Source organism: Engystomops pustulosus, unplaced genomic scaffold (genome assembly GCF_040894005.1).
Source record: "Engystomops pustulosus unplaced genomic scaffold, aEngPut4.maternal MAT_SCAFFOLD_156, whole genome shotgun sequence".
Lineage (NCBI taxonomy): Eukaryota > Metazoa > Chordata > Amphibia > Anura > Leptodactylidae > Engystomops > Engystomops pustulosus.
The window spans coordinates 198,835-223,595 of record NW_027285036.1 but is presented as its reverse complement, the minus strand read 5'-3'; the positions used below and the strand labels follow the sequence as shown (position 1 = coordinate 223,595).

At 53.4% G+C, this 24,761-nt stretch overlaps 1 protein-coding gene across 1 annotated transcript in view; it reads right to left on the bottom strand.

Moving 5' to 3' along the window:
• Positions 1-7,378: 7,378 nt before the first annotated feature.
• LOC140108608 (ATP-binding cassette sub-family C member 8-like) overlaps positions 7,379-24,761 on the bottom strand; it is a 112,974-nt gene continuing 95,591 nt past the window's right edge. The window contains 11 exon segments of the mRNA XM_072131860.1: positions 7,379-7,535; positions 7,538-7,636; positions 10,968-11,030; positions 16,962-17,095; positions 18,777-18,880; positions 19,000-19,108; positions 19,744-19,822; positions 19,899-20,029; positions 20,105-20,225; positions 23,912-24,016; positions 24,098-24,200. Coding sequence (XP_071987961.1) covers positions 7,479-7,535; positions 7,538-7,636; positions 10,968-11,030; positions 16,962-17,095; positions 18,777-18,880; positions 19,000-19,108; positions 19,744-19,822; positions 19,899-20,029; positions 20,105-20,225; positions 23,912-24,016; positions 24,098-24,200 — 1,105 coding nt within the window. The 3' untranslated portion in view covers positions 7,379-7,478.

Sequence of the window (24,761 nt, the reverse complement as noted above, 5' to 3'; positions counted from 1 at the left end):
CATATATATCATCTATCCCCCCAATATATCATCCTCTACCTCATATATATCATCTATCCCCCAATAGATCATCATCTACCTCATATATATCATCTATTCCCCAATATATCATCCTCTACCTCATATATATCATCTATCCCCTCCTATATATCATCCTCTACCTCATATATATCATCTAGTCCCCCCAATATATCATCCACTACCTCATGTATATCATCTATCCCCTATATATCATCCTCTACCTCATATATATATCATCTATCCCCCAATATATCACCCTCTACCTCATATATATCATCTATCCCCCCAATATATCTTCCTCTACCTCATATATATAATCTATCCCCCAATATATCATCCTCTATCTCATATATATCATCATATCCCTCCAATATATCATCCTCTACCTCATATATATCATCTATCCTCAATATATCATCCACTACCTCATATATATCATCTATCCCCCCAATATATCATCTCTACCTCATATATATCATCTATCCCCCCATATATCATCCTCTACTCTATATATCATCTATCCCCCCAATATATCATCCTCTATCTCATATATATCATCTATCCACCCCAATATATCATCCTCTACCTCATATATATCATCTATTCCCCAATATATCATCCTCTACCTCATATATATCATCTATCCCCCAATATATCATCCTCTACCTCATATATATCATCTATCCCCCCAATATATCATCCTCTACCTCATATATATCATCTATCCCCAATATATCACCCTCTACCTCATATATATCATCTATCCCCAATATATCATCCTCTACCTCATATATATCATCTATTCCCCAATATATCATCCTCTACCTCATATATATCATCTATCCCCCCAATATATCATCCTCTACCTCATATATATCATCTATCCCCCCAATATATCATCCTCTACCTCATATATATCATCTATCCCCCAATATATCATCCTCTACCTCATATATATCATCTATCCCCAATATATCATCCTCTACCTCATATATATCATCTATCCCCCAATATATCATCCTCTACCTCATATATTTCATCTATCCCCCCAATATATCATCCTCTACCTCATATATATCATCTATCCCCCAATATATCATCCCTCTACCTCATATATATCATCTATCCCCAATATATCATCCTCTACCTCATATATATCATCTATTCCCCAATATATCATCCTCTACCTCATATATATCATCTATCCCCCCAATATATCATCCTCTACCTCATATATATCATCTATCCCCCCAATATATCATCCTCTACCTCATATATATCTCTATCCCCCAATATATCATCCTCTACCTCATATATATCATCTATCCCCCAATATATCATCCTCTACCTCATATATATCATCTATCCCCCCAATATATCATCCTCTACCTCATATATATCATCTATCCCCCCAATATATTCATCCTCTACCTCATATATATCATCTATCCCCCAATATATCATCCTCTACCTCATATATATCATCTATCCCCCAATATATCATCCTCTACCTCATATATATCATCTATCCCCCAATATATCATCCTCTACCTCATATATATCATCTATCCCCCAATATATCATCCTCTACCTCATATATCATCTATCCCCCCAATATATCATCCTCTACCTCATATATATCATCTATTCCCCAATATATCATCCTCTACCTCATATATAATATAATCTCTACCTCATATATATCATCTATCCCCCCAATATATCATCCTCTACCTCATATATATCATCTATCCCCAAATATCACCCTCTACCTCATATATATCATCTATCCCCCAATATATCATCCTCTACCTCATATATATCATCTATCCCCCAATATATCATCCTCTACCTCATATATATCATCTATCCCCCAATATATCACCCTCTACCTCATATATATCATCTATCCCCAATATATCATCCTCTACCTCATATATATCATCTATCCCCCAATATATCATCCTCTACCTCATATATATCATCTATCCCCCCAATATATCATCCTCTACCTCATATATATCATCTATCCCCCAATATATCATCCTCTACCTCATATATATCATCTATCCCCCAATAGATCATCCTCTACCTCATATATATCATCTACCCCCCAATAGATCATCCTCTACCTCATATATATCATCTATCCCCCCAATAGATCATCCTCTACCTCATATATATCATCTATCCCCCAATATATCATCCTCTACCTCATATATATCATCTATCCCCCCATATATCATCCTCTACCTCATATATATCATCTATCCCCCCAATATATCATCCTCTACCTCATATATATCATCTATCCCCCAATATATCATCCTCTACCTCATATATATCATCTATCCCCCAATATATCATCCTCTACCTCATATATATCATCTATCCCCCCAATATATCATCCTCTACCTCATATATATCATCTATCCCCCAATATATCATCCTCTACCTCATATATATCATCTATCCCCCCCAATATATCATCCTCTACCTCATATATATCATCTATCCCCCCAATATATCATCCTCTACCTCCTATATATCATCTATCCCCCCAATATATCATCCTCTATCTCCTATATATCATCTATCCCCCAATATATCATCCTCTACCTCATATATATCATCTATTCCCCAATATATCATCCTCTACCTCATATATATCATCTATCCCCCCAATATATCATCCTCTACCTCATATATATCATCTATCCCTCCAATAGATCATCCTCTACCTCATATATATCCCCTGCTCCCCGTTCTGTATTTTTCAACCCCCTAAGTATTTGTCACGTGTTATATGGTGGTATATAATCAGACGCTTCTTGTATCTGCCCCCTCATGTTCTGGAGCTGCAGGGGTTAATTAGCAGCCATGTCCCCAGGCATCTGAGGAGAAGTAAATGCCCCCCCCCCCCTCTCCGGGGATGAATAATTTACCACCTTATCGTGTTACTGAGCTCCAAACCTGGCGCTTCTATCCCTGGCATCCTGTATCTGATCCTGTGGTGCTGTATCTGATCCTGTGGTGCTGTATCTGATCCTGTGGTGCTGTATCTGATCCTGTGGTGCTGTATCTGATCCTGTGGTGCTGTATCTGATCCTGTGGTGCTGTATCTGATCCTGTGGTGCTGTATCTGATCCTGTGGTACTGTATCTGATCCTGTGGTACTGTATCTGATCCTGTGGTGCTGTATCTGATCCTGTGGTGCTGTATCTGATCCTGTGGTGCTGTATCTGATCCTGTGGTGCTGTATCTGATCCTGTGGTGCTGTATCTGATCCTGTGGTACTGTATCTGATCCTGTGGTACTGTATCTGATCCTGTGGTGCTGTATCTGATCCTGTGGTGCTGTATCTGATCCTGTGGTGCTGTATCTGATCCTGTGGTGCTGTATCTGATCCTGTGGTGCTGTATCTGATCCTGTGGTGCTGTATCTGATCCTGTGGTACTGTATCTGATCCTGTGGTGCTGTATTTGATCCTGTGGTGCTGTATCTGATCCTGTGGTGCTGTATCTGATCCTGTGGTGCTGTATCTGATCCTGTGGTGCTGTATCTGATCCTGTGGTGCTGTATCTGATCCTGTGGTGCTGTATCTGATCCTGTGGTGCTGTATCTGATCCTGTGGTGTTGTATCTGATCCTGTGGTGCTGTATCTGATCCTGTGGTGCTGTATCTGATCCTGTGGTGCTGTATCTAATCTTGGGGTGCTGTATCTGAGCCTGTGATACTGTATCCGATCTTGGGATACTGTATCTGATCCTGGGGTATTGTATCTGATCCTAGAGGACTGTATCCGATCCTGTATTGATCCTGGGGGACTGTATCCGGTCTGGGGTCTATACCTGCCCCTGGGTCCAGTCACGGTAGATGTGATGGGGGTGATCTGTCGTGTTTCGGTCGTCTCCTGTCTTGTTGTGATAGTTGTGACCACGTAGCAATAGTCTTCTGTGATGTTATGGTTAAGTCTCTCATGTCACGACAGTCGCCCCGGCAGACAATGGGCTTTCTCTAGTGATGAGGATATTATGTGACCTCCATCGCACCCCTCCTCACCCCTCAGAGAAGACCTTGTTTCTGTGGCTGGTCATGACCCCTTTTGTTGGTCATGGATCCCTTGTCCCGGACGCGTCACTCGTCTTCTCTCCTCTGGATCCCTTGTCCCGGATGTGTCACTCGTCTCCTCTCCTCTGGATCCCCTTGTCCCGGATGTGTCACTCGTCTCCTCTCCTCTGGATCCCTTGTCCGGGACGTGTCACTTGTCTCCTCTCCTCTGGATCCCTTGTCCCGGACGTGTCACTCGTCTTCTCTCCTCTGGATCCCTTGTCCCGGATGTGTCACTCGTCTCCTCTCCTCTGGATCCCTTGTCCCGGATGTGTCACTCGTCTCCTCTCCTCTGGATCCCTTGTCCCGGACATGTCACTCGTCTCCTCTCCTCTGGATCCCTTGTCCTGGACGTGTCACTCGTCTCCTCTCCTCTGGATCCCTTGTCCTGGACGTGTCACTCGTCTCATCTCCTCTGGATCCCTTGTCCCGGATGTGTCACTCGTCTCCTCTCCTCTGGATCCCTTGTCCGGGACGTGTCACTCATCTCCTCTCCTCTGGATCCCTTGTCCCGGACGTGTCACTCGTCTCCTCTCCTCTGGATCCCTTGTCCGGGACGTGTCACTCGTCTCCTCTCCTCTGGATCCCTTGTCCTGGACGCGTCACTCGTCTCATCTCCTCTGGATCCCTTGTCCTGGACGCGTCACTCGTCTCCTCTCCTCTGGATCCCTTGTCCGGGACGTGTCACTCGTCTCCTCTTCTCTGGATCCCTTGTCCCGGAGGTGTCACTCGTCTCATCTCCTCTGGATCCCTTGTCCGGGACGTGTCACTCGTCTCCTCTCCTCTGGATCCCTTGTCCTGGACGCGTCACTCGTCTCATCTCCTCTGGATCCCTTGTCCTGGACGCGTCACTCGTCTCATCTCCTCTGGATCCCTTGTCCTGGACGCGTCACTCGTCTCCTCTCCTCTGGATCCCTTGTCCTGGACGCGTCACTCGTCTCATCTCCTCTGGATCCCTTGTCCTGGACGCGTCACTCGTCTCCTCTCCTCTGGATCCCTTGTCCGGGACGTGTCACTCGTCTCCTCTTCTCTGGATCTCTTGTCCCGGATGTGTCACTCATCTCATCTCCTCTGGATCCCTTGTCCTGGACGCGTCACTCGTCTCATCTCCTCTGGATCCCTTGTCCGGGACGTGTCACTCGTCTCCTCTCCTCTGGATCCCTTGAGACGAGTGACACGTCCGGGACATCTCCTCTGGATCCCTTGTCCGGGACGTGTCACTCGTCTCCTCTCCTCTGGATCCTTTGTCCTGGACGCGTCGATTGTCTACACTTCTCTGGATCCCTTGTCTCGGACGTGTCGCTCGTCTCCTCTCCTCTGGATCTCTTGTCCCGTACGCGTCACTCGTCCCCTCTTCTCTGGATCCCTTGTCCCAGACGTGTCACACGTCTCCTCTCCTCTGGATCCCTTGTCCCGGATGTGTCACTCGTCTCCTCTCCTCTGGATCCCTTGTCCCGGACTTGTCACTTGTCTCCTCTTCTCTGGATCTCTTGTCCCGGACGTGTCGCTCGTCTCCTCTCCTCTGGATCCTTGTCCCGGATGCATCACACGTCTCCTCTCCTCTGGATCCCTTGTCCCGGACTTGTCACTTGTCTCCTCTTCTCTGGATCTCTTGTCCCGGACGTGTCGCTCGTCTCCTCTCCTCTGGATCCCTTGTCCCGGATGCATCACACGTCTCCTCTCCTCTGGATCCCTTGTCCCGGACGTGTCACTCGTCTCCTCTCCTCTGGATCCCTTGTCCCGGATGCATCACACGTCTCCTCTCCTCTGGATCCCTTGTCCCGGACGCGTCCCTGTCTCCTCTCCTCTGGATCCCTTGCCCGGACGCGTCACCTGTCTCCTCTCCTCTGGATCCCTTGTCCCGGACGCGTCACCTGTCTCCTCTCCTCTGGATCCCTTGTCCCGGACGCGTCACCTGTCTCCTCTCCTCTGGATCCCTTGTCCCTGGACGTGTCACCTCGTCTCCTCTCCTCTGGATCCCTTGTCCTGGACGTGTCACTCCGTCTCCTCTCCTCTGGATCCCTTGTCCTGGACGTGTCACCTCGTCTCCTCTCCTCTGGATCCCTTGTCCTGGACGTGTCACTCGTCTCCTCTCCTCTGGATCCTTGTCCTGACGTGTCACTCGTCTCCTCTCCTCTGGATCCCTTGTCCTGGACGCGTCACTCGTCTCCTCTCCTCTGGATCCCTTGTCCCGGACGCGTCACCTGTCTCCTCTCCTCTGGATCCCTTGTCCCGGACGCGTCACCTGTCTCCTCTCCTCTGGATCCATTGTCCCGGACGCGTCACCTGTCTCCTCTCCTCTGGATCCCTTGTCCCGGACGCGTCACCTGTCTCCTCTCCTCTGGATCCCTTGTCCCGGACGCGTCACCTGTCTCCTCTCCTCTGGATCCCTTGTCCCGGACGCGTCACCTGTCTCCTCTCCTCTGGATCCCTTGTCCCGGACGCGTCACCTGTCTCCTCTCCTCTGGATCCCTTGTCCCGGACGCGTCACCTGTCTCCTCTCCTCTGGATCCCTTGTCCCGGACGCGTCACCTGTCTCTCTCCTCTGGATCCCTTGTCCCGGACGCGTCACCTGTCTCCTCTCCTCTGGATCCCTTGTCCTGGACGTGTCACTCGTCTCCTCTCCTCTGGATCCCTTGTCCTGGACGTGTCACTCGTCTCCTCTCCTCTGGATGCCTTGTCCTGGACGCGTCACTCGTCTCCTCTCCTCTGGATCCCTTGTCCCGGACGCGTCACTCGTCTCCTCTCCTCTGGATCCCTTGTCCCGGACGCGTCACTCGTCTCATCTCCTCTGGATCCCTTGTCCCGGACGCGTCACCTGTCTCCTCTCCTCTGGATCCCTTGTCCCGGACGCGTCGCTCGTCTCCTCTCCTCTGGATCCCTTGTCCCGGACGCGTCACCTGTCTCCTCTCCTCTGGATCCCTTGTCCCGGACGCGTCACCTGTCTCCTCTCCTCTGGATCCCTTGTCCCGGACGCGTCACCTGTCTCCTCTCCTCTGGATCCCTTGTCCCGGACGCGTCGCCTGTCTCCTCTCCTCTGGATCCCTTGTCCCGGACGTGTCGCTCGTCTCCTCTCCTCTGGATCCCTTGTCCCGGACGTGTCGCTGACCTGTCTGTGCTCGCAGCGCCCCCTGCCTGGCATGGATCTCAGGGCTATTACAGTGGTGCTGTGTGGTGGCCTCCATTGCTGTGTATCATACAGGTAGCCATGCTTCTCCCATCATGCACCTGTGTGACATCAGACCCCTTTGTGTGTGAAGATGTTTATTATGAAATTCACTTTATTTACAGGTAATTTACACAATTAGAAAACTAGACGATCCGTGATTTGCACTGGAAGTTTCTTCTCATTTATCGGCTTGTACATAGGAGGCGAACATACTGTCCTCCCGCTCCAGCAGGACCTCCCCCGCTCCAGCAGGACCTCCGGCTTGTCGTACTCCATGATGGCGCCTCTCTTCATTACAATCACCAGATCTGCATTCAGGATGGTGTGGACCCGGTGCTGTGGGAAAAGAGAGCACAAACATCAGCCCTGCAGGACAGTGGCACCAGAGGTCTCTGCTCTAGGGTAGAGGGTCACCACAGGCATTGGGTCTGGGGAGAGCAGCAGGGGGGGAGAGTGTCCGCAGAGGCGCCTGCCCTAGGGGGGAGAGAGTGTCCGCAGAGGCGCCTGCCCTAGGGGGGAGAGAGTGTCCGCAGAGGCGCCTGCCCTAGGGGGAGAGAGTGTCCGCAGAGGCGCCTGCCCTAGGGGGGAGAGAGTGTCCGCAGAGGCGCCTGCCCTAGGGGGAGAGAGTGTCCGCAGAGGCGCCTGCCCTAGGGGGGGGGAGAGAGTGTCCGCAGAGGCGCCTGCCCTAGGGGGGAGAGAGTGTCCGCAGAGGCGCCTGCCCTAGGGGGAGAGAGTGTCCGCAGAGGCGCCTGCCCTAGGGAGGGGGAGAGAGTGTCCGCAGAGGCGCCTGCCCTAGGGAGGGGGGAGAGAGTGTCCGCAGAGGCGCCTGCCCTAGGGAGGGGGGAGAGAGTGTCCGCAGAGGCGCCTGCCCTAGGGAGGGGGGAGAGAGTGTCCGCAGAGGCGCCTGCCCTAGGGAGGGGGGAGAGAGTGTCCGCAGAGGCGTCTGCCCTAGGGAGGGGGGGAGAGTGTCCGCAGAGGCACCTGCCCTAGGGGGGGGGGGGGGGAGAGAGTGTCCGCAGAGGCGCCTGCCCTGGGGGGGGGGGGGGGAGAGTGTCCGCAGAGGCGCCTGCCTTAGGGGGGGGGGGGGAGAGAGTGTCCGCAGAGGCGCCTGCCCTAGGGGGGGGGGGGGGGAGAGAGTGTCCGCAGAGGCGCCTGCCCTAGGGGGGGGGGGGGGGAGAGAGTGTCCGCAGAGGCGCCTGCCCTAGGGGGGGGGGGGGGGGGGGGAGAGTGTCCGCAGAGGCGCCTGCCCTAGGGGGGGGGAGAGAGAGTGTCCGCAGAGGCGCCTGCCCTAGGGGGGGGGAGAGAGAGTGTCCGCAGAGGCGCCTGCCCTAGGGGGGGGGAGAGAGAGTGTCCGCAGAGGCGCCTGCCCTAGGGGGGGGGAGAGAGAGTGTCCGCAGAGGCGCCTGCCCTAGGGGGGGGGGAGAGAGTGTCCGCAGAGGCGCCTGCCCTAGGGGGGAGAGAGTGTCCGCAGAGGCGCCTGCCCTGGGGGGGGGGGGGAGAGTGTCCGCAGAGGCGCCTGCCCTAGGGGGGAGAGAGTGTCCGCAGAGGCGCCTGCCCTAGGGGGGGGGAGAGAGAGTGTCCGCAGAGGCGCCTGCCCTAGTGATTTTTTGGCTTTGTCTTGATCCCCGCTCTTCTTTGTGGCTGTTGGAGAGTGACCCAGAAACCACTGAGCAGAGAGAAGTGAGGGGAATAATCTGAGCACAGACGGACTTAACCCTTTCACTTCCTGCAGCCCTGGTCACACATCCAAGTGACTGGTGGCTAGAGACTAAGCAATGCAGGGGTTAATACAGACAGAAGGATTCTGGGAGCAGCAGTATCACAGGCACAGGGTAATACTAGGCAGGTCCAGCACTACCCCGGGGGGCGCCAGCAGCTTGGACCCACGCTCCGTAATGTAACCAGCCGCCAACTTCATCCAAACCTTTATTTATTTCATCATTATAAAAACAAACCAGAGAAATCGTCCACATGATGGAACAAGAGACAGCAAGGGACAGCAAGAGACAGCAAGAGACAGCAAGGGACAGCAAGGGACAGCAAGAGACAGCAAGGGACAGCAAGGGACAGCAAGGGACAGCAAGAGACAGCAAGGGACAGCAAGGGACAGCAAGAGACAGCAAGGGACAGCAAGAGACAGCAAGGGACAGCAAGGGACAGCAAGGGACAGCAAGGGACAGCAAGGGACAGCAAGGACAGTAAGAGACAGCAAGGGACAGCAAGGGACAGCAAGAGACAGCAAGGGACAGCAAGGGACAGCAAGGGACAGCAAGAGACAGTAAGAGACAGCAAGGGACAGCAAGGGACAGCAAGAGACAGCAAGAGACAGCAAGGCTGAATTCACGTATACGCTCAGGGACATATATACGTCCCCATAGGCCGGGAATGGCTGCGCAGCGCCGTACGGGAGCGGTACAGCACACACATGCTACTACCCCGTTTACCCTGAAAACCATCCCTAGCGCCCGTCACTGCAGCGCCCCCACCCCCCCACCCCACGAGTATCAGGAAATCTTGTAGATGCTGCGGAAGGTTGTGACATGGGGAGAATTCCTGGGATAAATCCCCGGCTCCAGGATAAGAAGGTTATTACTCCTCTACGCGAGAGACGGGGGCCAGTGATTCCAATAGAAATGGAGTTTGTGAAGTGATCGGGAGGTGAGAGAAGTGGATTTTTTTGTTCAATGATAAATGTAAATGAGACCTAGCGCCTCTTTAGGAGCCGAGGACACTGGGGCTCATGTACTAAGGGTCCGTGGAGCGCATTTTCGTCAGGTTTCCCGACTATTTCCATTTTGCGCTGAATTGCCCCGGGATTGGATTTTGGCATCGGCACCGGCATGTATGTGACAGAAATCGGGGGACGTGGCCGTCAGACAACCCAACGGATTTGGACTGAGCGCAGGATTTAACATTTCAAATTGTGTCGCAAGACAAGCACTTACATGCACCGGGAAGAAGAAGGTGAACTCCAGCGCAGCACCAACACCTGGTGGACATCGGACGCACGACCTTAGTGAATCCCGGCAGAACCCGAATCCTCGTCGGACAACGCAACGCTGGATCGCGACAGGACCGGGTAAGTAAATCTGCCCCATTGTCTTTCGGGGAAACAGGGTATATACTCTGCTGGTATATACTCTGCTGTTATATACTCTGCTGTTATATACTCTGCTGTTATATACTCTGCTGTTATATACTCTGCTGTTATATACTCTGCTGTTATATACTCTGCTATTATATACTATGTATACACTATACTATGATATATATATATACATTTTTTTTTAAATGATGAAATAAAGGAAGATGTTAATGAAATTGGTGCCCTGGTTGGAATAGTTTGATTTATTGGGGTGCTGCAGGGACCCCAGGACTGCACAGGATACAGGGATACAACAGCGCGCGTCCATGACACCAGACATGCCGGAGGTTTGGAGGCCGCATGTCCCATGTAAACACATCCTTACAGACTGAGGTCACCGCATCTCATCGGCCTCTCACACAGCTGAGGATTTGTTACACTGTATCAGCACATAGGATAGCAATATTCTCTGCTTCCACCAGTGCTGATAAATTAAGACAGACCCTCAGCTGTGTAAGTAAGAAGACGAGTACAGGGCTCCTGGGCCTTCACCCCCCCCCCCCCCCCCCACCTGCTACTTACCGCTATAGTGACCACAGTGCGCTCCTGAAACGCTGTCATCACCACCTTCTGTAGGATGTTCTCCTGAAGAGAGAATCACAGGACCTGATCACACTGAATCCATCATCTATAAGCCATCTAGCAGGAAGGTCCGGTCATTAATAAGCCATCTGCCATCTAGCAGGAAGGTCCCGTCATCTATGAGCCATCTAGCAGGAAGGTCCCGTCATCTATAAGCCATCTAATAGGAAGGTCCCGTCATCTATGAGCCATCTAGCAGGAAGGTCCCGTCACCTATAAGCCATCTAGCAGGAAGGTCCCGTCATCTATAAGCCATCAAGCAGGAGGGTTCCGTCATCTATAAGCCATCTAGTAGGAAGGTCCCGTCATCTATGAGCCATCTAGCAGGAAGGTCCCGTCATCTATAAGCCATCTAGTAGGAAGGTCCCGTCATCTATAAGCCATCTAGTAGGAAGGTCCCGTCATCTATAAGCCATCTAGTAGGAAGGTCCCGTCATCTATAAGCCATCAAGCAGGAGGGTTCCGTCATCTATAAGCCATCTAGTAGGAAGGTCCCGTCATCTATAAGCCATCTAGCAGGAAGGTCCGGTCATTAATAAGCCATCTGCCATCTAGCAGGAAGGTCCCGTCATCTATGAGCCATCTAGCAGGAAGGTCCCGTCATCTATAAGCCATCTAGTAGGAAGGTCCCGTCATCTATAAGCCATCTAGTAGGAAGGTCCCGTCATCTATAAGCCATCTAGTAGGAAGTCCCGTCATCTATAAGCCATCAAGCAGGAGGGTTCCGTCATCTATAAGCCATCTAGTAGGAAGGTCCCGTCATCTATAAGCTATCTAGCAGGAAGGTCCTGTCATCTATAAGCCATCTAGCAGGAAGGTCCTGTCATCTATGAGCCATCTAGCAGGAAGGTCCCGTCATCTATAAGCTATCTAGCAGGAAGGTCCGGTCATCTATGAGCCATCTAGCAGGAAGGTCCTGTCATCTATGAGCCATCTAGTAGGAAGGTCCCGTCATCTATAAGCCATCTAGTAGGAAGGTCCCGTCATCTATAAGCCATCTAGTAGGAAGGTCCCATCATCTATGAGCCATCTAGCAGGAAGGTCCCGTCACCTATAAGCAATCTAGTAGGAAGGTCCCGTCATCTATAAGCTATCTAGCAGGAAGGTCCTGTCACCTATGAGCCATCTAGCAGGAAGTCCTGTCATCTATGAGCCATCTAGTAGGAAGGTCCTGTCATCTATAAGCCATCTAGCAGGAAGGTCCCGTCATCTATAAGCCATCTAGCAGGAAGGTCCTGTCATCTATGAGCCATCTAGTAGGAAGGTCCCGTCATCTATAAGCCATCTAGCAGGAAGGTCCTGTCATCTATGAGCCATCTAGCAGGAAGGTCCCGTCATCTATAAGCCATCTAGTAGGAAGGTCCCGTCATCTATAAGCCATATAGCAGGGAGGTCCCGTCATCAATAAGCCATCTAGCAGGAAGGTCCCGTCATCTATGAGTCATCTAGCAGGAAGGTCCCGTCATCTATAAGCCATCTAGTAGGAAGGTCCCGTCATCTATGAGCCATCTAGCAGGAAGGTCCCGTCACCTATAAGCCATCTAGTAGGAAGGTCCCGTCATCTATAAGCTATCTAGCAGGAAGGTCCTGTCATCTATGAGCCATCTAGCAGGAAGGTCCTGTCATCTATAAGCCTTCTAGCAGGAAGGTCCCGTCATCTATAAGCCATCTAGCAGGAAGGTCCCGTCATCTATAAGCCATCTAATAGGAAGGTCCCGTCATCTATGAGCCATCTAGTAGGAAGGTCCCATCATCTATGAGCCATCTAGCAGGAAGGTCCGGTCATTAATAAGCCATCTAGCAGGAAGGTCCCGTCATCTATGAGCCATCTAGTAGGAAGGTCCCGTCATCTATAAGCTATCTAGCAGGAAGGTCCTGTCACCTATAAGCCATCTAGTAGGAAGGTCCCGTCATCTATAAGCCATCTAGCAGGAAGGTCCCGTCACCTATAAGCCATCTAGTAGGAAGGTCCCGTCATCTATAAGCCATCTAGCAGGAAGGTCCCGTCACCTATAAGCCATCTAGTAGGAAGGTCCCGTCATCTATAAGCTATCTAGCAGGAAGGTCCTGTCATCTATGAGCCATCTAGCAGGAAGGTCCTGTCATCTATAAGCCTTCTAGCAGGAAGGTCCCGTCATCTATAAGCCATCTAGCAGGAAGGTCCCGTCATCTATAAGCCATCTAATAGGAAGGTCCCGTCATCTATGAGCCATCTAGTAGGAAGGTCCCATCATCTATGAGCCATCTAGCAGGAAGGTCCGGTCATTAATAAGCCATCTAGCAGGAAGGTCCCGTCATCTATGAGCCATCTAGCAGGAAGGTCCCGTCATCTATAAGCCATCTAGCAGGAAGGTCCCGTCATCTATAAGCCTTCTAGCAGGAAGGTCCCGTCATCTATAAGCCATATAGTAGGAAGGTCCCGTCATCTATAAGCCATCTAGCAGGAAGGTCCCGTCACCTATAAGCCATCTAGTAGGAAGGTCCCGTCATCTATAAGCCATCTAGCAGGAAGGTCCCGTCATCTATAAGCCATCTAGCAGGAAGGTCCTGTCATCTATGAGCCATCTAGCAGGAAGGTCCCATCATCTATAATCCATCTAGCGGGAAGGTCCCGTCATCTATGAGCCATCTAGCAGGAAGGTCCCGTCATCTATAAGCCATCTAGCAGGAAGGTCCCATCATCTATTATCCATCTAGCGGGAAGGTCCCGTCATCTATGAGCCATCTAGCAGGAAGGTCCCGTCATCTATAAGCCATCTAGCAGGAAGGTCCCATCATCTATTATCCATCTAGCGGGAAGGTCCCGTCATCTATGAGCCATCTAATAGGAAGGTCCCGTCATCTATGAGCCATCTAGTAGGAAGGTCCCATCATCTATGAGCCATCTAGTAGGAAGGTCCCATCATCTATGAGCCATCTAGTAGGAAGGTCCCATCATCTATTATCCATCTAGCGGGAAGGTCCCGTCATCTATGAGCCATCTAGTAGGAAGGTCCCATCATCTATGAGCCATCTAGTAGGAAGGTCCCATCATCTATTATCCATCTAGCGGGAAGGTTCCGTCATCTATGAGCCATCTAGTAGGAAGGTCCCATCATCTATGAGCCATCTAGTAGGAAGTTCCCGTCATCTATGAGTGTTCTGATGGAGTGATGGGGTTCTGGTGGGGAGGTTCTGTGACCTATGCGGGTTCTGCTGGGGAGGTCCTGTGACCTATGGGGGTCCGGGTGGGGAGGTCCTGTGACCTATGGGGTTCTGGTGGGGAGGTCCTGTGACCTATGGGGTCCTGGTGGGGAGGTCCTGTGACCTATGGGGTCCTGGTGGGGATGCCCTGTGATCTATCGGGGGTTGGTGGGGAGGTCCTGTGATCTATAGGGTTGTGGTGGGGTAGACATTTGACCTATGGGGGTTGTAGGTGGGTGGTCCTGTGACCTATGAGGGTTCTGGTAGGAAGGTCATGTGAGCTATGGGGTGTTGCTGGGAAGGTCCTGTGACCAATGGGGGTTCTGGTAGGGAGGTCCTGTGACCTCTGGCGGCCCTGGTGGGGAGATCCTGTGACCTATGGGGGTTCTGGTGGGGAGATCCTGTGACCTATGGAGGTTGTGGTGGGGAGGTCAAGTGACCAATGGTGGTTGTGGTGGGGAGGTCCTGTGATCTATGGGGTTGTAGGTGGGGGGTCCTGTGATCTATGAGGTTGTAGGTGGTTGGTCCTGTGATCTATGGGGTTCTGGGTGGGTGGTCCTATAATCTTTGGGATTCTGGGTGGTTGGTCCTGTAATCTATGGGGTTCTGGGTGGGTGGTCCTGTAATATGGGGTTCTGGGTGGTTGGTCCTGTAATCTATGGGGTTCTGGGTAGTTGGTCCTGTAATCTATGGGGTTCTGGGTGGGTGGTCCTGTGACCTATAGGGTTCTGGGTGGGTGGTCCTGTGACCTATAGGATTCTGGGTGGGTGGTCCTGTGATCTATGGGGTTCTGGGTGAAGGATCCTGTGATCTATGGGGTTGTAGGTGGGGGATCCTGTGATATATGGGGTTGTAGGTGGGTAGTCCTGTGACCTATATGGTTCTGGGTGGTTGGTCCTGTGATTTATGGGGTTCTGGGTGGGTGGTCCTGTAATCTATGGGGTTCTGGGTGGGTGGTCCTGTGATCTATGAGGTTCTGGGTGGGTGGTCCTGTGATCTATGGGGTTGTAGGTGGTTGGTCCTGTGATCTATGGGGTTGTAGGTGGGGGGTCCTGTGATCTATAAGGGTTGTAGGTGGGGTGGTCCTGTGATCTATGGGGTTGTAGGTGGTTGGTCCAGTGATCTATGAAGTTGTAGGTGGGGGGTCCTGTGATCTATAAGGGTTGTAGGTAGGGTGGTCCTGTGATCTATGGGGTTCTGGGTGGGTGGTCCTGTGATCTATGGGGTTGTGGTGGGGTAGACCTTTGATCTATGGGGTTCTGGGTGGGTGGTCCTGTGATCTATGGGGTTCTGGGTGGTTGGTCCTGTGATCTATGGGGTTGTGGTGGGGTAGACCTTTGATCTATGGGATTCTGGGTGGGTGGTCCTGTGATCTATGGGGTTCTGGGTGGGTGGTCCTGTGACCTATGAGGTTCTGGGTGGGGTGGTCCTGTGATCTATGGGGTTCTGGTAGGGAGGTTCTGTGATCTATGGGTTCTGGGTGGGTGGTCCTGTGATCTATGGGTTCTGGGTGGGGTGGTCCTGTGATCTATGGGTTTTGGGTGGGTGGTCCTGTGATCTATGGGGTTCTGGGTGGGGTTGTCCTGTGATCTATTGGGTTCTGGGTGGGGTGGTCCTGTGATCCATGGGGTTCTGGGTGGGGTGGTCTTGTGATCTAAAGGATCTGGGGGGGTGGTCTTGTGATCTATGGGGTTCGGGGTGGGTGGTCCTGTAATCTATGGGGTTCTGGGTGGGGTGGGCCTGTGATCTATGGGGTTCTGGGTGGTTGGTCCTGTGATCTATGGGGTTCTGGGTGGGTGGTCCTGTAATCTATGGGGTTCTGGGTGGGGTGGTCTTGTGATCTATGGGGTTCTGGGTGGGTGGTCCTGTGATCTATGGGGTTCTGGGTGGGTGGTCCTGTGATCTATGGGGTTCTGGGTGGTTGGTCCTGTGATCTATGGGGTTCTGGGTGGGTGGTCCTGTGATCTATGGGGTTCTGGGTGGGGTGGTCCTGTGATCTATGGGGTTCTGGGTGGGTGGTCCTGTGATCTATGGGGTTCTGGGTGGTTGGTCCTGTGATCTATGGGGTTGTGGGTGGGTGGTCCTGTGATCTATGGGGTTCTGGGTGGGGTGGTCTTGTGATCTATGGGGTTCTGGGTGGAAGGTCCTGTGATCTATGGGTTCTGGGTGGGTGGTCCTGTGATCTATGGGTTCTGGGTGGGGTGGTCCTGTGATCTATGGGTTTTGGGTGGGTGGTCCTGTGATCTATGGGGTTCTGGGTGGGGTGGTCCTGTGATCCATGGGGTTCTGGGTGGGGTGGTCTTGTGATCTATAGGATCTGGGTGGGTGGTCCTGTGATTTATGGGGTTCTGGGTGGGTGGTCCTGTGATCTATGGGGTTCTGGGTGGGGTGGTCCTGTGATCCATGGGGTTCTGGGTGGGGTGGTCTTGTGATCTATAGGATCTGGGTGGGTGGTCCTGTGATTTATGGGGTTCTGGGTGGGTGGTCCTGTGATCTATGGGGTTCTGGGAGGGTGGTCCTGTGATCTATGGGGTTCTGGGAGGGTGGTCCTGTGATCTATGGGGTTCTGGGTGGGTGGTCCTGTGATCTATGGGGTTTTGGGTGGGTGGTGTTGTGATCTATGGGGTTCTGGGTAGGTGGTCCTGTGATCTATGGGGTTCTGGGTGGGTGGTCCTGTGATCTATGGGGTTCTGGGTGGGTGGTCCTGCCAGCAGTGGAGGTTGTGCTGGTCCATAGAGTTGTCACACGTACAGTTGCCATGTCGATGGAAGCGGTGGCCTCATCCATGATCAGTAGGCTGCTCTTCCTGACGAATGCCCGGGCCAGACAGAAGAGCTGCCGCTGCCCCACGCTGAAGTTCTCTCCTCCTTCTGTGACTGCGGCGTCTGTAGAAAGAGGGAGATGTATGAGACAGAGCCAGGCAGGAGAAGCAGGGGTATAACAGCCAGGCAGGAGGAGCAGGGGTATAACAGCCAGGCAGGAGGGGGAGCAGGGGTATAACAGCCAGGCAGGAGGGGGAGCAGGGGTATAACAGCCAGGCAGGAGGAGGAGCAGGGGTATAACAGCCAGGCAGGAGGAGCAGGGGTATAACAGCCAGGCAGGTGGAGGAGCAGGGGTATAACAGAGCCAGGCAGGAGGAGGAGCAGGGGTATAACAGCCAGGCAGGAGGAGGAGCAGGGGTATAACAGCCAGACAGGAGGAGCAGCAGGAGTATAAAAGCCCAGCAGGGGTGGGAGCAGGGGTATAACAGCCAGGCAGGAGGGGGAGCAGGGGTATAACAGCCAGACAGGAGGAGGAGCAGGGGTATAACAGCCAGGCAGGAGGAGCAGGGGTATAACAGCCAGGCAGGAGGAGGAGCAGGGGTATAACAGCCAGGCAGGAGAAGGAGCAGGGGTATAACAGCCAGACAGGAGGGGGAGCAGGGGTATAACAGCCAGACAGGAGGGGGAGCAGGGGTATAACAGCCAGGCAGGAGGAGCAGGGGTATAACAGCCAGACAGGAGGAGGAGCAGGGGTATAACAGCCAGGCAGGAGGGGGAGCAGGGGTATAACAGCCAGACAGGAGGAGGAGCAGGGGTATAACAGCCAGACAGGAGGGGGAGCAGGGGTATAACAGCCAGGCAGGAGGAGCAGGGGTATAACAGCCAGACAGGAGGAGGAGCAGGGGTATAACAGCCAGGCAGGAGGGGGAGCAGGGGTATAACAGCCAGACAGGAGGAGGAGCAGGGGTATAACAGCCAGACAGGAGGAGCAGGGGTATAACAGCCAGACAGGAGGAGCAGCAGGAGTATAAAAGCCCAGCAGGGGTGGGAGCAGGGGTATAACAGCCAGACAGGAGAAGGAGCAGGGGTATAACAGCCAGGCAGGAGGGGGAGCAGGGATATAACAAAGCCAGGCAGGAGGGGGAGCAGGGGTATAACAGCCAGGCAGGTGGAGGAGCAGGGGTATAACAGAGCCAGGCAGGAGGGGGAGCAGGGGTATAACAGCCAGGCAGGAGGGGGAGCAGGGGTATAACAGCCAGGCAGGAGGGGGAGCAGGGGTATAACAGAGCCAGGCAGGAGGGGGAGCAGGGGTATAACAGCCAGGCAGGTGGAGGAGCAGGGGTATAACGGGAGCCAGGCAGGAGGGGGAGCAGGGGTATAACCGCCAGGCAGGAGGGGGAGCAGGGGTATAACAGCTAGGCAGGTGGAGGAGCAGGGGTATAACAGAGCCAGGCAGGAGGAGGAGCAGGGGTATAACAGCCAGGCAGGAGGAGGAGCAGGGGTATAACAGCCAGGCAGGAGGGGGAGCAGGGGTATAACAGCCAGGCAGGTGGAGGAGCAGGGGTATAACAGCTAGGCAGGTGGAGGAGCAGGGGTATAACAGCCAGGCAGGAGGGGGAGCAGGGGTATAACAGAGCCAGGCAGGAGGAGGAGCAGGGGTATAACAGCCAGGCAGGAGGGGGAGCAGGGGTATATCAGCTAGGCAGGTAGAGGAGCAGGGGTATAACAGCCAGGCAGGAGGGGGAGCAGGGGTATAACAGCCAGGAAGGAGGGGGAGCAGGGGTATAACACATGTGCCCCTCACCCAGGCCCCCGGGCAGTGCCTTGACCACGTGCTTGAGTTGGGCGATCTCCAGCGCCTCCCATAAGACGCCGTCGGTGCATTTATTCTCAGGGTCCAAATTAAATCTGCAGAAAAGACGAGATTCCTGTGAGAGTCGGCGGCCGATAACATCTCCCCCGGTTCTGAGGAGCTGAGACCAGAACCACCGGGCTGGTACCAGGGGACAGTCCCATCGGAGCTTCACCTTATGGTTCCACTGAATAATATGGGATCCTGGAGGATGATGGACAATCGCGAGCGCAGAGTCTGCAGCGGGAGCTTAGCGATGTCTATTCCATCAATGATAATCCGTCCTGCAAGAAAGGACCACGTGAGTCATGACCACGTAGTCACAGCTCCGCCCCCTGCATGTCAGGTAGTCACAGCTCCGCCCCCTGCATGTCAGGTAGTCACAGCTCCGCCCCCTGCATGTCAGGTAGTCACAGCTCCGCCCCCTGCATGTTAGGTAGTTACAGCTCCGCCCCTGCATGTCAGGCGGTCACAGCACCGCCCCCTGCATGTTAGGCAGTCACAGCACCGCCCCCTGCAAGTCAGGCAGTCACAGCTCCGCCCCTGCATGTCAGGCAGTCACAGCACCGCCCCCTGCATGTCAGGCAGTCACAGCACCCCCCCTGCATGTCAGGTAGTCACAGCACCGCCCCCTGCATGTCAGGTAGTCACAGCTTCGCCCTCTGCATGTCAGGTAGTCACAGCACCGCCCCCTGCAAGTCAGGTAGTCACAGCTCCGCCCTCTGCATGTAAGGTAGTCACAGCTCCGCCCTCTGCATGTCAGGTAGTCACAGCTCCGCCCTCTGCATGTCAGGTAGTCACAGCTCGGCCCTCTGCATGTCAGGTAGTCACAGCTCCGCCCTCTGCATGTCAGGTAGTCACAGCTCCGGCCCCTGCTTGGATGATTCGGCGCTTCCTCTATTTTGTTTATAAATCGCACCCTGGAAAGTGTCCACCATCCTGAAGAAGGCAAGGGAGAAGGAGGACTTGCCGCTGCCGGTTCTCCCGCATATCCCAATCTGTTGGGAATAAAGACTGATGAGTTTTCAGGCTCAGAGGTCATAGTGACAACTACCCCCATCAGACGCCCCCTACCTTCTGCCCTGGGGTGATGTGAGCGTTTACGTGCTTTAGCACCGGCTTCAGGGAGCTGTCGTAGCGCACACTCAGATTCTGGATCTGGATCTCGCCACTCTCCGGCCAGTTCTGTGGGATCTGGGAGGCGGCTGCACACACAAAGATCATTAATTATTCATGACCAGGTCACATGACTTCCTGATTGACATGAGCGGACCACTCACATAGAAGCCCCTTGTAATTCTCGGGCTCTGTCTTCAGGAGGCTGTTAATCCTCTTCACGGCTCCGAGCTGGATCTCCATGTCAGAGAGATTGCGAACCATCCAATTCAAGTAGTTGGAAACCTACACGACATGCGCCCATGTTACTGCCCTGACCCTGTACATGACCTCAGCCGAGCTGGGAAGTAGTCTCTGTGAGAGGATGGGGCCATGGGAAGGAGTCTGTGTGAGAGGATGGGGCCATGGGGAGAAGTCTCTGTGAGAGGATCAGGCCATGGGGAGGAGTCTTTGTGAGAGGATCAGTCCATGGGGAGGAGTCTGTGTAAGATGATCAGGCCATGGGGAGAAGTTTGTGTGAGAGGATCAGGCCACAGGGAGGAGTCTGTGTGAGAGGATCGGCCATCGGGAGAAGTCTGTTTGAGAGGGTCAGGCCATGGGGAGAAGTCTGTGTGAGAGGATCTGGCCATGGGGAGAAGTCTGTGTGAGAGGATCTGGCCATGGGGAGAAGTCTGTGTGAGAGGATCAGGCCATGGGGAGAAGTCTGTGTGAGAGGATCAGGCCATGGGGAGGAGTCTGTGTGAGAGGATGGGGCCATGGGGAGATGTCTGTGTGAGAGGATGGGGCAATGGGGAGAAGTCTGTGTGAGAGGATCAGCCATGGGGAGGAGTCTGTGTCAGAGGATCTGGCCATGGGGAGAAGTCTGTGTGAGAGGATCGGGCCATGGGGAGAAGTCTGTGTAAGAGGATCGGGCCAAGGGGAGAAGTCTGTGTAAGAGGATCGGGCCATGGAGAGAAGTCTGTGTGAGAGGATCGGGCCATGGGGAGAAGTCTGTGTGAGAGGATGGGGCCATGGGGAGAAGTCTATGTGAGAGGATGGGGCCATGGGGAGAAGTCGTGAGAGGATCAGGCCATGGGGAGGAGTCTGTGTGAGAGGATCAGGCCATGGGGAGAAGTCTGTGTGAGAGGATGGGGCCATGGGGAGAAGTTTGTGTGAGAGGATGGGGCCATAGGGAGAAGTCTGTGTGAGAGGATGGGGCCATGGGGAGAAGTTTGTGTGAGAGGATGGGGCCATAGGGAGAAGTCAGTGTGAGAGGATGGGGCCATGGGGAGAAGTTTGTGTGAGAGGATGGGGCCATAGGGAGAAGTCTGTGTGAGAGGATCTGGCCATGGGGAGAAGTCTGTGTGAGAGGATCTGGCCATGGGGAGAAGTCTGTGTGAGAGGATCGGGCCATGGGGAGAAGTCTGTGTGAGAGGATCGGGCCATGGGGAGAAGTTTGTGTGAGAGGATCTGGCCATGGGGAGAAGTCTGTGTGAGAGGATCAGGCCATGGAGAGAAGTCTGTGTGAGAGGATCGGGCCATGGGGAGAAGTCTGTGTGAGAGGATCTGGCCATGGGGAGAAGTCTGTGTGAGAGGATGGGGCCATGGGGAGAAGTCTGTGTGAGAGGATCAGGCCATGGGGAGGAGTCTGTGTGAGAGGATCAGGCCATGGGGAGAAGTCTGTGTGAGAGGATCTGGCCATGGGGAGGAGTCTGTGTGAGAGGATCAGCCATGGGGAGGAGTCTGTGTCAGAGGATCTGGCCATGGGGAGAAGTCTGTGTGAGAGGATCGGGCCATGGGGAGAAGTCTGTGTAAGAGGATCGGGCCATGGGGAGAAGTCTGTGTAAGAGGATCGGGCCATGGAGAGAAGTATGTGTAAGAGGATCGGGCCATGGGGAGGAGTCTGTGTAAGAGGATCGGGCCATGGGGAGAAGTCTGTGTGAGAGGATCGGGCCATGGAGAGAAGTCTGTGTAAGAGGATCGGGCCATGGGGAGAAGTCTGTGTGAGAGGATCTGGCCATGGGAGAAGTCTGTGTAAGAGGTTCAGGCCATGGAGAGAAGTCTGTGTGAGAGGATCTGGCCATGGGGAGAAGTCTGTGTGAGAGGATGGGGCCATGGGGAGAAGTCTGTGTGAGAGGATGGGGCCATGGGGAGGAGTCTGTGTGAGAGGATGGGGCCATGGGGAGGAGTCTGTGTGAGAGGATCTGGCCATGGGGAGAAGTCTGTGTGAGAGGATCGGGCCATGGGGAGAAGTCTGTGTGAGAGGATCTGGCCATGGGGAGAAGTCTGTGTGAGAGGATCGGGCCATGGGGAGAAGTCTGTGTGAGAGGATCGGGCCATGGGGAGAAGTTTGTGTGAGAGGATCTGGCCATGGGGAGAAGTCTGTGTGAGAGGATCAGGCCATGGAGAGAAGTCTGTGTGAGAGGATCGGGCCATGGGGAGAAGTCTGTGTGAGAGGATCTGGCCATGGGAAGAAGTCTGTGTGAGAGGATGGGGCCATGGGGAGAAGTCTGTGTGAGAGGATCGGGCCATGGGGAGAAGTTTGTGTGAGAGGATCTGGCCATGGGGAGAAGTCTGTGTGAGAGGATCAGGCCATGGAGAGAAGTCTGTGTGAGAGGATCGGGCCATGGGGAGAAGTCTGTGTGAGAGGATCTGGCCATGGGGAGAAGTCTGTGTGAGAGGATGGGGCCATGGGGAGAAGTCTGTGTGAGAGGATCAGGCCATGGGGAGGAGTCTGTGTGAGAGGATCAGGCCATGGGGAGAAGTCTGTGTGAGAGGATCTGGCCATGGGGAGGAGTCTGTGTGAGAGGATCAGCCATGGGGAGGAGTCTGTGTCAGAGGATCTGGCCATGGGGAGAAGTCTGTGTGAGAGGATCGGGCCATGGGGAGAAGTCTGTGTAAGAGGATCGGGCCATGGGGAGAAGTCTGTGTAAGAGGATCGGGCCATGGAGAGAAGTATGTGTAAGAGGATCGGGCCATGGGGAGGAGTCTGTGTAAGAGGATCGGGCCATGGGGAGAAGTCTGTGTGAGAGGATCGGGCCATGGAGAGAAGTCTGTGTAAGAGGATCGGGCCATGGGGAGAAGTCTGTGTGAGAGGATCTGGCCATGGGAGAAGTCTGTGTAAGAGGTTCAGGCCATGGAGAGAAGTCTGTGTGAGAGGATCTGGCCATGGGGAGAAGTCTGTGTGAGAGGATGGGGCCATGGGGAGAAGTCTGTGTGAGAGGATGGGGCCATGGGGAGGAGTCTGTGTGAGAGGATGGGGCCATGGGGAGGAGTCTGTGTGAGAGGATCTGGCCATGGGGAGAAGTCTGTGTGAGAGGATCGGGCCATGGGGAGAAGTCTGTGTAAGAGGATCGAGCCATGGAGAGAAGTCTGTGTAAGAGGATCGGGCCATGGGGAGAAGGCTGTGTGAGAGGATCGGGCCATGGAGAGAAGTATGTTTGAGAGGATCGGGCCATGGAGAGAAGTATGTGTGAGAGGATCAGGCCATGGGGAGGAGTCTGTGTAAGAGGATCGGGCCATGGAGAGAAGTATGTGTGAGAGGATCAGGCCATGGGGAGGAGTCTGTGTAAGAGGATCGGGCCATGGAGAGAAGTATGTGTGAGAGGATCAGGCCATGGGGAGGAGTCTGTGTAAGAGGATCGGGCCATGGAGAGAAGTATGTGTAAGAGGATCGGGCCATGGGGAGGAGTCTGTGTAAGAGGATCGGGCCATGGGGAGGAGTCTGTGTAAGAGGATCGGGCCATAGAGAGAAGTCTGTTTGAGAGGATTGGACCAGGAGAAGTCTGTGTGAGAGGATTGGACCAGGAGAAGTCTGTGTGAGAGGATCGGGCCATGGGGAGAAGTCTGTGTGAGAGGATCGAGCCATGGGGAGAAGTATGTGTAAGAGGATCGGGCCATGGAGAGAAGTCTGTGTGAGAGGATCTGCCATGGGGAGAAGTCTGTGTAAGAGAATCTGAATACCTACCTATAGGGAGTAGTTAGCTACTTACCATCAGAGCATATGTGAGTCCAAGGCCAACCTGTCCAGATGGCAGCAGGGAGTTCGTAATGGAGGCCACAGCAGCGACCAGGACCACGCAAGCTCCAATGTATTCCTGTAAGATGGAGGTGATACAGTCAACTGTTACTGTCACCTCTGCTCTATCACCATCTGCAAATACTCCTCAGGTACTCACCATGCGCACCTCCAGCCAACGATTGGCCGCTGTGAGGAACAGGGAAGCAATGTTGTTGGAATCTGTGAGTTCTAGAAGCTTCTGTCTGAATCTAGCCTCGTACCTGGGAGAAACAGTAACCAATGGTAAGAAACCCAGACCATGACGTGGAGAACCTCAAATGAGACCATGACAATGCTGGACAACAGAGGAGAGAGTCCACAATGTGGACCGACCACATAGGAAAACACAACATGGATAGACCACAGAGGAGAACATGACATGGATAGACCACAGAAGAGAACACAACATGGATAAACTACGAAGGAGACCATGACATCCATGGACCACAGAAGAGAACACAATATGGACAGACTACCGAGGAGAACATGTCATGAGTAGACCACCAAAAAGACCATGACACGTATGTAGACAGCACGATATGGGTGGACTACAAGGGAGAAAAAAAACATAGTCTACAGAGGAGACCATGACATGGATAGACCACAGAGGATAACACAACATGAATAGACCACAGAGGAGAACACGACATGGATGGACTACGGAGGAGAACACGACATGGATGGACTACAGAGGAGAACACGACATGGATGGACTACAGAGGAGAACACGACATGGATGGACTACAGAGGAGAACACGACATGGATGGACTACAGAGGAGAA